This window comes from Camelus dromedarius, chromosome 24 (genome assembly GCF_036321535.1).
Source record: "Camelus dromedarius isolate mCamDro1 chromosome 24, mCamDro1.pat, whole genome shotgun sequence".
Classification (NCBI taxonomy): domain Eukaryota; kingdom Metazoa; phylum Chordata; class Mammalia; order Artiodactyla; family Camelidae; genus Camelus; species Camelus dromedarius.
This window is the reverse complement of record NC_087459.1, coordinates 441,567-456,159: the sequence shown is the minus strand read 5'-3', so window position 1 is coordinate 456,159 and position 14,593 is coordinate 441,567. Positions and strand designations below refer to the sequence as shown.

Below are 14,593 nucleotides of genomic sequence, written 5' to 3'. Positions count from 1 at the left end.
ATAAAGGCCTTTTTGGTGCACATGGGGAAATTCCTTGCACAACCCCTGGAGTGGGACTGGCTAGAGGGTCCTTCAACCCCTGTATGGAATCGTCTTTGCTGGAGACTTGGTGTAGAACATAATTCATCCTCCATCCGTGGGGCATGCGTGCTGCGTTATCACCTGCAGGGTGCACACCTGAGCAGTGTGGCATCCACAGTCTTTGGTTAAGCTGAGCCCCGTTTTTTCATCTGTTACGTTGCTTTACTTTGTCTTTGTTTTTATTCGCTGTCCCAGGCATCAGATGGCTCGCTGACAAAACACTTACTCACCACACATACACTCCAAAAAGAAAGAAAGAAACCAATTTCAGAGCAAATAAAATGGCCAATACAATCAATGCACTTTTCTTAGAGAAATAGTTGACTTTTAGGTGAAACACCTTGCATGCTGCCTGTCATACAGCAGGTGCCTGAAAATCGTTCTTTTTTTTCTCTCTCTCTTGTCCTTTCCTGTATTAGAATTCAGTTCCATGCAAGGAGCTTGGACAGTCACTGGTAAATGGTGGGGTGGAAGGGATAAATGTATTCCCTGACCTGAGTGGTGTGGGAAAACAGGCATTAAAAATGAATAAATGTGCTCATGTGGATAAAGAAGCAAAGTAAAAGGAGTATCAGGAATCGAATCGTGTCCTCCTGTCCCTGGACTGATCTGCTAAAGTCCTAGTTCTCAGTACCTTGGAAGGGGACCTTAGGAAAAGGATCGTGGCAGGTGTGACTGGTTCAGTTGAGATCATCCTGGAGGAGGGCGGTCATTCAGTATGACTGGTGTCCTTACGGAAAAAGGGGGATTTGGTCACAGACGTGCACACACGGAGAACAGCACGTGAAGATGAAGGCAGCGATGGACGTGATGCTCTGCGGAGCCGAGGGACACCGAAGATCGTGCAAACCACCGGAAGCTGGGCAGGAGGCGTGGAACCATCCTCAAAAGGAACCAACTCTGCAGACGCCTAGATCTCAGACTCTAGCCGCCAGCACTGTGAGATGATGCATTTCTGTTGTCCAAGCAACACCCCTTCCCCAACCCATTCTGTGTTACTTTGTTACGTCAGCCCTGGCAAGTGAGTACAGAGAGCTCCAGGCGTACCTAAGATAGGAGAGGGCTGGAGTAGGGGGCCCCTCGGAGAACAGGATGTTTAAGCAGAGGCTGGAAAGATAATTCAGAGACAGCTTGGGAAATAGGTAGAAAATAAGAGAGCATTTGACAGAAGAAATAGCATTTTGATATACGGTTAGTGCTTACTTTATAATTTATTCTGCCAAGTGTGGTGTCTTGGTTTTGAGTCCCACAAGACGTTAAGGACTAGAACCGACGAAGTCCAAAAGGACTGGCTGCTACCCACTTTGTGGCTGGTAAAACGGACTGACCATGATGGAGGAGAAAAGGAGACTTAAATACGTGACATGAGGAGGAGGAAGACACAGAGGGAGAAGGGAAGAAGGAGCAGAAATGAAACCACCTGTCCACGCGGGGGCTTTTGAGCGAAGGGACCAGCAGCCACGGTTACACTAGCTCCTGAAACTGACTTCTGGGGAAACGGCTGCTTGGAGCATAAAACACCTTTAATGACAATGCTGAGCCATCAAGGGTGAGCGCAGCCACCTCAGAGGTGTCCTATATCAGAAGTGACTCTAATAAACTGTGGTTTATTGCACACGATGCTACTTCAAATTAAAATGGTCCTTCTCTTCTTGTTGCTGTCTTTGAGAGTCCCCTTTTCAAAATGTACCTTCTAAAACTGGGTTAGGTCCCTCTCCCCTGGGCCTTCACAGAACTGCATTTTGCTGTATCATAGCACTGATTGATCACGCTGATTTTAACTCCTCCATCGCACCTGAGTTGTTCTGATCTGCCCCCGATCCTAGGTTGCATCACCTCGGAGCACAACCTGAAATCTGAAGTGAATCTCTGTCCCCCAGAGGCTGCATACAAAATAGCTTTTGGCCATTAAAACATTAAACAAATATTTGTTTAACAACTCCTTCAAAACATTCACATCCTAAGTGGTCAAAATTAAAAAAAAAATTTTTTTTTGCATGCTTAAAGATATAAACCCTTGGGCAACACAAATGCCCAATTTGCCAAAGGCTTTAAAATGGTATATGTACATTTTTTCTCCATTGCAAATCCCTGCCAATCCCTATGCCACCAAGATTCAATAAGATGAATTTAATTCTCTTTTTACATCAACTCTTTTCTGGTGACAGCCTAGCCTGCTGTGTTCTTTTTTGACAAATTCAGGATAATTTTGAGTTAGATCTGATTTTTTTTTTTTGGTTGCTTGTGGCCAGAGTAAAACCTGTATGATGTTTCAAACTATAATTTTTAGGTTTTCTCTTTAAAAGGATGATGGGCATAAAGGTTTGGAAAAGACAGAAAGGAAAACAGAGCTAAGAGCCAGAGCTCTTGTTATGGTTTCTGAATGTCTATTCTGCTTTTTTGGTTGTTAGGAGAATTACTGGTGCAATTGACTCCTGCAGGAACACATCCTGCCTCTTCCCTCTCATTTGTCCACTTCTGGGACAATTGAATAATCTGGGATATGTCCAAGAATTCTGAATCCAGAGGGGGCCTTAAGGAAACTTAACACTCTCCTCTTCTCGTGGCCACCCATTATGTTGTCTTGGGTACCTGGACAATTGGAGGCAATAAAGCTTATCTACAATATGTCAGATGCTTACGATGCTTCATGTGCGATGCTGAGTGTGGGGTATGTGTGGTCTCTTACCTCATAGCAAACCCATTAGAAAGCTGTTGTGGTCCTCTTTTAGAGTTGAGAAGACCGAGGCTCCAAAAGGCTTTATGACACACCCAAGGATGCTGTTGGGAAATGGAAGAGTCAGAATTTGAATCCAGGATGCCGTCTGGATGGCATGGTCTGTGGGGAGTCTGTGAAGGCTACCTCATGGGGCACAGAGAGTGTGTTAGAAGCAGAGGGGATGAAGAAGGACCCTGGACAGGACCAACATGGCCTCAAGGATCAGGCAAAAATATGGTACTTCTCAAGGGTGAAAAAAGCTTTGGAAAAACGTTATGAGTTCCTCTAGTTAGTAAGTGGTGTAAGAGCTACGACTTGCCCACCAAGCACAATGCCTGACTCACTGTAGACACAAATATGTAAGGAGGAATAGAAGGATGAGCCAAGTTGGAGAGGTCAGGGCACAGGTGGGTTCCACAAGGCAGTAGGGGATTCTCAGGATAGGGGAGCCCTTGTAAGTTCTATTCTCTGGATAAAAGAGGAAACAAACAGGCATAGATCTGGCCAATAGTTTACTCATTTGAGTGTGAAATTTTACAAGCAAAGATACTCAAGACAGAAGAGTCTCTCTCCACAGGGGAGGCGCAATGCTGAGCCTGGTCCATGCTAAGTGTAGCCTAGCTTACTGGAGGAAACACCAATGTTGCCATTAGACATACCTGGGATCGAATCATGATGGTTACTAGCATGCTGTGTGACTTCGGACAAGCACCTCAACCTCTCTGAGCTTCGGTTTCCTTATTTGTAAACTAGAATTGTTAACACTCAGAGAAACAGGGGTACATTTTTCACATGGTTAATTTTTATTTGGCCTTTCTGGGTATATGACTTTTGTCTGAGTTGGCTAGCCATCTTCTTGGGAGAGAAAGTACAGAATAAAGTGGAAAGAAAATCACTCCACGCCACTACGTGGGCCCACTGCCCCAGAGTGCAAGGCTCTGTGGCAAGATCCCGGCTCTGCGGCCATGTGGTATATGAGGGTCACCGAGGATGTCAGCGAGGCAGTCCTGTAATTGGACCATACCACTTTATCCCTTTACCCTCAGCGTTTCTCTCAACTTTATCCATTATTCTCCTCCTTCATCTGGGTCTGAAGACCAAAGAGGGAACGTTGAGTGACGTGATCTTAGTCCCTCTTCTTTCTTTCTTTTCATTCCCACAATTCCCTAGAATAAGAATGCTCGGGCTTCTTACCTGCTTTCCTCTCTGGTCCACCCTTGCCAAAAACTTCTGTGGTCTTGCTAACCAACTCTGGTCCTTAAGATGCTAAAGAGAAGAGATAAAGGAATTTAGTAAAAACCACCTTTCAAAGTCAATAGCGTGGCTTAAAATTTTATTATCGTCTAGCTGCAGAGTCATTTTGTGAATGCCAGAAATTGGCATTTAACTTCCTTAGAGACAGTAAAGAAGTGCCTAGGATCACAGATTCTAGGGGCGGGCTGCCTGGCCAAAGCGCGTCTCTGCCGCTTACAAGCGGTGTAGCTTTGGGTAAATTACGAAACGTCTCTGTGCAAGATGGAGTTGATAGTATCTCACAGGGATTCTTGGAATGATACATTAGTTTGTATATGGAATAGTGCTTGGCACCTAATGCCACCTGTTTAGTATGCATATAAGTGTGTCTTCACCTTCTTTCTTATTAATCAGTATCCTCATTATCATTTTTCTTTGTGTTCCTTCTTCAACAAATCCTAATTTCTTAGCCTTACCCAGATATATGGATGCCATGGACCATGTAGTACAAAACTCACATACTCAGAAAGACAAAACAGAAAAGCACGTTAATAATTTGAAAACTACATTGTCCTGAAGACCTGTAGTCTAGTGGATACAGTTGTTTTCCCACAGGGCTGTGGGTTAACAATTCTGATACCGCTAGACATGTGTACTGGAATTAAACAACTAAGTATATTGATGGTGGAGGATGGGAGCCAGGCATCTCATTGTTGGGGTGAGAGGTTACAAGTGAGCACAGGGAGAGGGGATGGAATGACCCATGGATTAGAGTTGGAGGTGAATTCAGGTTTAGCTTTAATACAGATACAGATGGTTACATATATAAATATTTGCAGCTGTGTATATATGTACGAGTTGGTATACACACATATTTCCTGTCAGCTGAGAGGGACCAGAAGCCCTGAGCACACTTAGCACCCAGATTTTGGTTTCTAATACTATTCTCCAAGACAAAGAACCAGGGTCCTTGAAAAAATGGCTGATACGGGGATGGGACAGGAAATAAACAATGTGAATTTAGAGCATCTGGGATTGGCAGAAAGTAAGGAAGTTCTCAAAAAACAAAAGGTGGTGGGTGGGTCTGGGGGGAACGTAAGAGCCGACCGAAAGAGCTTCAATGGCCAAACCTGGGAAAATTTGAACAAAGAACCAAATTACATAGTGCTGGATTATAATCCAGAGTATAAAGTACATATCCACGTGTCCACACTGATATATGCATCAAATGATTGGATAAACAGTTAAAGGGGGAAGAAGAGACAGAACTCCCATGAAGAATTCCAAATAATTTATGTAGATAGTCTGTTCTCACAGAGGTGGAGCATAACATAGCTCCCCACTCCTCAGGTGTGGGTTGTATACAGTGACTTCCTTCCAAGGAGTATGGTACGGAAAGAGGGAAAAACAGAGTAACTTTATAGTGGAGAGACTTGATAAACACTGCCGCAGGCAGTGAGGAAGGTTACTATCAACAGCGACGTCATCGCAGAACGCGTCCTTGAGATGGTCTGATGAGAATGTCACCTTATTTGTCAGGTTGTCCTCCCCCAAACCCAACCCCATAACTCCAGTCTAGTCATGGGGGAAAAACAAAAACATCAGACAAATTCCAAACGAGGGACATTCTACAAAATACCTGACCAAGGCTCCTCAAAACGGACAAAGTCATCAAAAAATAAGTGAAGTCTGAGAAACTTTTTGCTTCTTCTGAGATTCTCTTTGCAAGAGACATCCAAAGAAACATGATGATTAAATTTAAAGTGCTACCTGGATGAGATTCTGGAACAGAAAAAGGACATTAAGCAAAAGCTAAGGAAACCTGAATAAAGTGTGGATTTTACCTAATAGTAATATATCAGTATTGGTTCATTAATTGTAACAAGTGTACCCTCGTAATAGGATATTACTAATAGGATAAACTGGCTCTGGGCTACGTGGGAACTCTCTGTGCTGTCTTTGCAGTATTTCTATAAATCTAAAATTGTTCTACAATAAAAAAAATTATTTAAAAAGATTGTCATCCTTATATCGTTACTTCGTAGGAGTGATACGATGATTTAAGGAGGTAGTGCGTGAATACTTCATTACCAGGTGACTGGCACGTAGTATATGCTCCACAAAACAACACTGTTTGGCCATCACGTGCCCTTCTGTGCTATTCTTCCTCGTGATGTTCCGTGAAGAACTTACTGTTGTTGCCTTTCCTCCAAGATGAGCCAAACAGCCTAGTTTCTGATAGTCGTCTCTTTTGCACTGAGAAAACTAGAGCATCAATCGTCACCAGAGTGTTTATAACTGAGCATTTTTGCCTTAATTGACCCTATGAGGACTGCATTCATTTCACCTCCATTTAGTACATAGTAATGGTACTTACATGGCAGTTACCTTGGTGTAAGTCTGCCAGATACTTCCATTTAGAGTAAGTGTACCTTAACTTTCCTTGAAAATGTGTGTCACATCCACGAGGCCCCTTTTCTGGCCTAGGAAGGAGAGCATGGTGTCGTCATCAACTTCTTGTTTACAGATCGAGGGTCTTGATGGAACGCAGCATCCCAGAACAGCAAGTCCTTGTTAGCTATTTCTAAGGGTCAGAATGAGTTACAAAATTATAATGAGGCAGGGAAAGTTTCTTTGGTGACACTGGGTAGGAAGTACCTTCCTACAGAGGTGAGATGGGTCAGATATCTCTGGGGCTGAGGCGTGTCTAAAATAGAAACCATACTGATGGGAGCAAGACATTGCTGGACCCACTGGATTCCCTCTACGGTTGTGACTATGCAAAAGAAATTTTATAGAGATAGATAGATAGGTAGATAGATAGGGAGTAGATAGATTATAATTATAATTATCTATATGTATATATATAGAGAGAGAGTATATAAATTTAAGTAAATTAATTATATATGCATTATATCACTTATATATAAATTACGTATATTTATATGTAATTTCTTTTGCAGTGTATATATATTTATATATAAATATATAAAATACAAATGTATTTATATGTACAAGCACATATAAATATGTATTACATAATAGATAAAACAATATATAATTATATATTGCATATATAAATGCAAACACATGTGTAGACATATACACATACTACATATATACATATAGTCAAATATTTACCTACCTCTCTTTGTGTTTCTTCTCTCAATTGACAAGGACAGGATTTGCAGATAATAACCCAGATCTCACCCACTCCTCTCTCTTCACAAACCCTATTGTTCTGTTTTTCTTGGATGCCAACCTGAGCTTACCGCCCATCGACTCTTTAGTTTGTCCTCTATACTTGGATATATGTGTGGAAAACTCACCAAGAAACTAGGTCGCCAGGCCTGGCCCATCTTCCCGTTCTGTAAAGTGAAAATAGCATTTAAAATCCCCCATCACCAATGTCTGTGTAATAATTCTTGATTGCTGCCCTGAGACGGGATTTCAATATTTCTGAATAAGCAATGCCTGGAAGCTAGCACAAAATGGCTATCTAAAACTGCCAGAAATTTGCTGCCTGCTGTTCTGAATGTGAAAGCGGGAACGTGACCCTGGGGCAGCCTGGTCTTCTTCTGTGAGGGGTCACTTTGGTGGGCTATCTCGGTCAGACCCACTTCCATTAAGTAACTGCTTGCTTCCCCTGAGTGAGCTCAGGATTTGGGAGAAATCGTCCAAAAGCAAATGCTTTATAATGGAGTATTAAGTATTCTGTTTAATAATATGAAAGGCTATCCCAAGTGGTAAGGAACATCTCTACACATTTTTTTTTCCTTAATGAAGTGTTCAGCATTTCCCCTGGCTGGACTGGAAGCAGGGTCTGAACACAGAGGGTGGGACCTGGGACCACGGGCACAAAGAGATGGGAGTGAGGGCTCACACCGGATCCTGGGTTTGGGTGGTGTCCGCTCTTTAACTAGACTGGCTAGTGTTTGGGATCTATTTACAGAGAAAAAACAAAAAAACAACAACAAAACATTAGAATGTTAGTTAATTAACTTCTGAATGTCTTTGGGCACTCTTTATGTGCTATTGAGACAATTTGCTCTTTGAAAATCTGCTGAAGCTCTGCAGAAAACCCAAGGCCAGTGCCCGTTCAGCCTTGATGCACTCTGCGGGCCCCATGGGAAGCCAGTGTCAGCTTCCCAGAGGGGATCCGGACCACAGTTGCATCAGTCAGAACTCTCCGTTGCACGTGACAGTTACCCCAAAGCACACTAGCTTATTTAGAAAGAGGCTTCCCGTCTCCTTCGCTTTCTCTTCCATTTGTCCTTATGTTTCCACAATGAAGAACGATTTTCTCCATGTGGTAGATTCAAACTCACTTGAATTCCTGGCCTCCTGGCTTCTTGATTCCAAGGCTTCCAAATAGAAAAAATTCAGGCAAGAACTCTGATTGGCCCAGCCTAGATCACATGCTCGCTTCTGGCCCGATCACTGTGAGATGGAGTGGTTGTGACTGGTCTCTTTTGATTCATGTGCTCACTCTGTGGCCATAGCGGTGAGTTACTGGCCTGATTTCCCACTGCCAGCTCTTTCTTACATCCCTCAGTAAGAGTTCTCTGCCACCAGAGCTCCCTCCGTCCACAAACATGGTGGGTTACAAGTGCTGAGGAATTACTGTCTTCCAGAACCAGCCCTCGAACGGTGACTGATGGGAGCTGGCATACACTCGGGGGCTCACTTGCCCGAGGGGTGATGCAATTCTGAGACGTGTGCTCAACACCATTCGCCAGAATTCCAGAGCGGGATTAAACTCTGGCTCACCACGGTTGCCCTTGCTTGGCACGGCACTCTTTATTGGCTCCTCTCTCTTCCCTGTCTTGCCCCTCGCCCCTTTTCTGCAGTATGTCCAGACATCACCCCAAAATAGGCTTGTACTTCGTGAATTCTTCTGGGAAAACCCAAACCAAGAGAGTTACTGTGACTAGCAGCTCACCACGTGACTCAGATGGGGCTGGTGCAGTGTGCCAGAAGAGGTGGTGGTTCTAAATACACAAAAATAGCAGCTGCCTATGCACGCTCACACGCGCACACACATGCACATGCATATAACGGGGGGAAAAACCCAGAGAGCAGCAAACAATGAGAAGTTATTCCTTCTGCATGAGCATTTGGGCACAAAACATGTTGCCCAGTGGAAGCAGACGGACCAGTTGCTCCGGAGAGGAAGATGTCAGAGGATCTTGGGGTCCAGGCTACAGGGAGAGCTGCATTTATATGAGACAACATTTCCACCAACAGTTCACTAATCTGAGGACTCTTCCACCCCAGCTAAATCCCAGCCAAAAGGCTATCACGGCGGAAGGACACGTCTGCCTCCTCAGATGCTGGCCAGAGGCTGTGTGACTTGGCTTATGTTTGGCGATATTCCCGTGAGCCAGTTAGGCTGGTGTGATGGTCCATGCATGTGCAGTGATAAAAATACTCTCCTTATCTCTGTGTCTCAGCTGTGGTGTCCCGGCTTCTTTCCACTGGAGTATATTGGTTTCTAAAGCCAAGCTTATTCCATACATGCCATGGGTTGAATTGTCTAGATGCCATGCCGGCGAGAGGGGCTCAGGTGTGTGAAACTCTGAGGGAGGGCTCTTCAGTAAAATACACACATTCAGTCACCCATCCACCCACACACACCTCTAAAGGTTGTGAGGGAAACAAAATAGGAAAGATAAAAGAGCCATACAAGGTTGGGGGCAGTCTCAGTTTCAGATAAAGTCTACCCCAGGGGTTGTCAAGCTATGGCCCTCGGACCAAATTCAGTTGCCAGCTGTCTTTGTAAATAAAGTTTTATTGGCACACAGCCACACCTACTTGTTTACATAATGTCTATGTTTGCTTTCTAGCTACAAGGGCCATGTCGAGTAGTTGCCAAAGAGACTGCTCCAGCCGCAAAGCCTAAACTATTTACAGTCCAGCTTTTTACAGAATGAGTTTGCTGACCGCTGCTCTAAACTTATCCCAGCCCAGGGGAGCTCTGGGGCGCCCACTGCTCCATCGAGTTATCCCCACCTGTGAGGCCAGGGGCTGGGCTGTGCACCTCGGTGTCAGCTGGGCACTGGGTGCTGCCCTCCCCTGGTGTGGAGGGTGAGGTGCGTCAAGCAGACTAAGCCAGGATGGTGGCTCCCCGTCAACTGAGAACAATTTTCTGGACATTAGGGGCAGCTGTGAGCTGTTAGCAGCCAACACAGCAGCTGGGAAATGCGTAAACATGCTGGGGGAGGGGGATCTTCCAGGGCACCACCAGCAACTGCTGCCACATTAATCTGGCTCTCCAGACACGCTTCATGAGGCTAGAGAGAACCCTGGTTTCCTGCCGGAAGCTGGACCATAATGATCTCACCTGGACTCCCTGACTCCCACCTCACTCTTGCCTCTGGTCCGTCCATCTCATTGCTCTCAGGGTGAAGACAGACACGCTCACCAAGTTCTACTGGGTCCTGCCGGCCTCTCCAGGCCCACTTTGTCCCACCTTCCTCACACTCTGGTTAGAGACTGGGGGCGGGGGGTAGGGGGGGATCTTTCTGTTTGTGAGGATGCAGCGTTCCTTCCGACTCGAGGCTTTTGCCCCTGCTGTTTCCTCTGCCTGCGGCACCCTCCCCCGCACATTCCACCATCCACCGCCCTTAACCAGCGTCTAGATCTCAGATCTCAGCTCGGCGTATATTTCCTTGGAGAAATCTTCCTGAACTTCTCTTCCCATGAATCTCATTCCCTCTAAGTAGCCAATATTCAGTTTGTGTATCTTTATGTATTTCGTTCAGTCTTTGCAAACCACAGCACACAAAAATAGGCATAGATTTTCTTTTCTTTAAACCAAATGCTATATTATTTGCATTACTTTGACATTTGCTTTTTCCCTTTAACAATATAAACCTTAAGAAAATTCTTTAGTTTGACATGTATAGCTAACTGATTTTTTTTTTCAATTTTACCCTTTTCTTTTTTTTTAACCAAAGTATAGTTGATTTATAATGTCATGTTCGTTTCTGGTGTACAGCATAATGATTCAGTTATGCACATATGTATTCTTTTTCATATTCTTTTTCATTAGAGGTTATTACAAGATATTGAATATAATTCCCTGTGCTCTACAGTAGGACCTTGTTGTTTATCTATTTTATATATAGCAGTCTGTGTCTGCTAATCCCAAACTCCTAATTTGTTCCTCCCCACCTTCTTTGGTAATCATAAGTTTGTTCTCTGTATCTATGAGTCTATTCCTGTTTCGTATTTACAAAAGTTTATTTGTCTCATTTTTTTAGATTCCACATATAAGTGATATCATATGATATTTGTCTTTCTCAGTCTGACTTACTTCACTTAGTATGATAAAATCTAGGTCCATCCATGTTGCTGCAAATGGCATTACTTCATTCTTTTTTATAGCTAGGCAATATTCCATTGTATGTATGTGTGTATATATATATATATATATATACACCACATCTTTATCTACTTATCTGTTGATGGACATTTAGGTTGCTTCCAAGTCTTGGCTATTGTAAATAGTGCTGCTGTGAACATTGGGGTGCATGTACCTTTTGAATTTGAGTTTTTTCCTGAATATAATATGCCCAGAAGTGGGATTAGTTAACTGATTTTTAAGTCATTGTTTTCTAACAGCTGAATGATATCCCATTACATGTATGTCTATATTATGTACATAATAGGGATGTACAATCATCTAAGAATTCCTATTTTGGTAGGAGTTCAGAGTGCAGGTGGCCAACGAGAGATATTATAAATGCCAGAATAATATTTATATACACTAGGGTGATTTTTATTTTTCACGTTCCCAACAGTGGTGCAAAGAACATCTCTGAGGAAATAAGCTCACATGCTGCTACTTCCATTTCTGAAGGCTCAGTCCTTCAGAAGTGGTGTTATCTGGTCAACATACACGTGCACTTTATATTTCAATACACACTGCCAGATTTCTTTCTGCAAATATAGCAAATCGCCTGGCCACGATGCATTTTTGAGACCGCTCTGTTTCCAACATCTTTGCCAGATTGGTGTCCTTCAAACCTTTCCATTTTTGCCCAGCTCTCGGCAGAGGAGTGGCTTCTCGCTGTCCTGACTTGCATTTCCTTGGCTGTTACTGGAGCTGCTCATCCTTTCACACGTACATTGTTTTGATAATAGACGTAGCCCTGCAGCGATAGGACCTTGTGTTAATTTGGTGGGGAGATGGGAACGTTTTAAGCTCATCCTTTGCTCTTTACCCATCCGTCCTCGGCTGCTTCCAGTGAAGCCTGTACAGGGGGTTGTCGCTGGTGAACCTGCACATCCTCTGCCGCTCCCCCCTCTCGGGTCCCCAAAGGGTGGGGACTTTGGGTCTCGAGGGATGTGGCCGTGGGCAGGGTGGGTAGCAGGTCCTGCCCGTATGTGACCGTTTCCCTCTGTTCTCTTCGCTTCCAGACACCGCCCAGGCGAACAACGCAGTGCCCACCTCCCCTTCGCTCCAGCAGTTGGGCCATCCACATTCCTACCCGAGCCTGGGCCAGATCTCCAACCCCTACGAACAGCAGCCGCCCGGCAAAGAGCTCAACAAGTACGCCTCCTTGAAGGCGGTCGGTAAGGGCTGTTCTGTTTCTCCTCTCTCCCCAGAACTTCTCTGTTCCTTCTAAGCTTCCTTGCCTCCTTTTCTACTCCTTTTTCTATCTTTCTGGTCTCTCTCATCTGTCTGTCTGTCTATCTATCTATCCACCCATCATCTATCTGTCTACCTCTCAAAATTTCTCTCTCTGTCTCTCATATAATCTGGGCCTCTCTGTTTGGGACACAGTTCACTAGCGACCAGAACCCCTCAGCTGCTTTCTCTCAGCCCCAGATCTAATCCTCCTTTGCTGTGTGGGGTGGGGTGAGGGGGAAGGACACCTGTGGGGGCTGTTTCCCAAGGAAGAGACCATGGATACTCACCTGGTCCCTCTGATACCTCAGCCCCTCTGTCATTGACCATCTGTCCGAGTGAATCCTCCCAGAACCTAGACGTAGGATTCAGGACACCTGGTTCCCAAACCCCCTGCCCTTTTGTGGGTGACACTCAGCATTCCCACCATCCATCCGCTCCCTGAGAAGTCGGTAAGCCTGCACGTTCCTATCCTGGCAGCTTCTGCTCATCCAGATGTAGATAGTTCCTGGGGCGGCAGCCTGGAGAGCTACTGTTACCTGAGTTCTTATCGAGTGTGAGACGTTGTGTTGGTCCTTTTATAGACACTGTCTCATTTTGTCACAGCGATCCAAAGAGGAAGGCATCAATATTGTCCAGTTTTCAGATTCGGAAAGCTGAGACTCGAAGAGGCTAGTTTAACTTGCCCCAAATCAAGCAGCCTCTGGGCGACTTGAACTGAGACTTGGACTCGTGTTTTTCACTCCAAAGCCTGTGCTCCTGTTGCTGACCACCCCCACCCCCACCCCCAGCCCCGGGAGGGTTCAGTCCATCGCCCCCCATTCGTACATGAGGGAGTGTGACAGCGACCCTGACGTGACCTAGGCTCCTGAACAGATTCCTCCTGGCTGCGTTCTGTGGGATGGAAGCCACAGCCACAACAAAGTCAAGCTCTGGGGCAGGCAGAAGACCCACGGACCCTGTGCTTCTTTTATTACCAGCTTCTCATCCTATTTCCTTCCCCCACTGCCAAGCTCCTCCTTGGACCTGGGATAGGAGACACGTGCTAATCAATTCCAGTATGAAATCTTAATTACGTTACCAACTGAGGACAGAAACCAAAGCACAGACACAATCACGTGTCTAGGCTGCTGTAGTAACCATGGTCTATGCACTTCAGATTCATAGAACAAGCATACTGGTGCCCGGCAGAGGGCCAGGCACATAGTTGAAGCTTAGCGTGAGAACCAGAAGTCTATCTTTAGCAATTCATGTTCCCCCATCTCCTAGGACTTCCAAATGGGATCATTTGGAAAAAGGTTGAGGGGTGTTTATGTATTATGTGCTTCCTAAATCCCAAGCTTCGTAAGATCTTACACACCTGCCCCCCATTTTTCATGTTGAATTTTTACATCCAACTCAACCATCATCTACACCCCATGACAGATTTCCTCTATTCCGTATTGCCTGTTTCTATAGCATATCCATCCTGAGCATGTTCAAAGAGACGCAGACATTACTAGGAAGGGATGAGGGCCGCTGCCTAGGAGAGAAAGAGTTAGGGTATCTGTGTGGATGTAACTTCGGAAGCCTTCATGCATGATTTGGTAACCTGCCTCCCTCTCTCAGCCTTGCATTTGGGTGATAATTAGCATCTGCCCTTACATTTGATTCTTTGGGCATAAAAAGAATCTACCCCAGGAGGGAGGGTATAGCTCAGTGGTAGAGGGCATGCCTAGCAAGCACAAAGTCCTGGGTTCAATCCCCAGTACCTCCATTTAAATAAATAAGTAAATAAACAAACCTAATTACCTCCCCGACCCCAAACAAAAAAACAAACAGAAAAAGAATCCACCCAGACATCTTTTTTTTTTTTTGGAACTGGTCACATTACCAAAAACAACTCATGTCTTCAACGTACGCTTGGTGTCTCATTCTCCCTCAAC

General features: G+C 44.8%; 1 protein-coding gene across 1 annotated transcript in view; it reads left to right on the top strand.

Annotated features, from left to right (window-relative positions):
• Positions 1 to 12,810, top strand: part of SHISA9 (shisa family member 9) — a 238,619-nt gene extending 225,809 nt beyond the window's left edge. The window contains exon 3 of the mRNA XM_064478170.1: positions 12,458 to 12,810. Coding sequence (XP_064334240.1) covers positions 12,458 to 12,666 — 209 coding nt within the window. The 3' untranslated portion in view covers positions 12,667 to 12,810. The remainder of the gene's footprint in view (positions 1 to 12,457) is intronic.
• Positions 12,811 to 14,593: the final 1,783 nt, after the last annotated feature.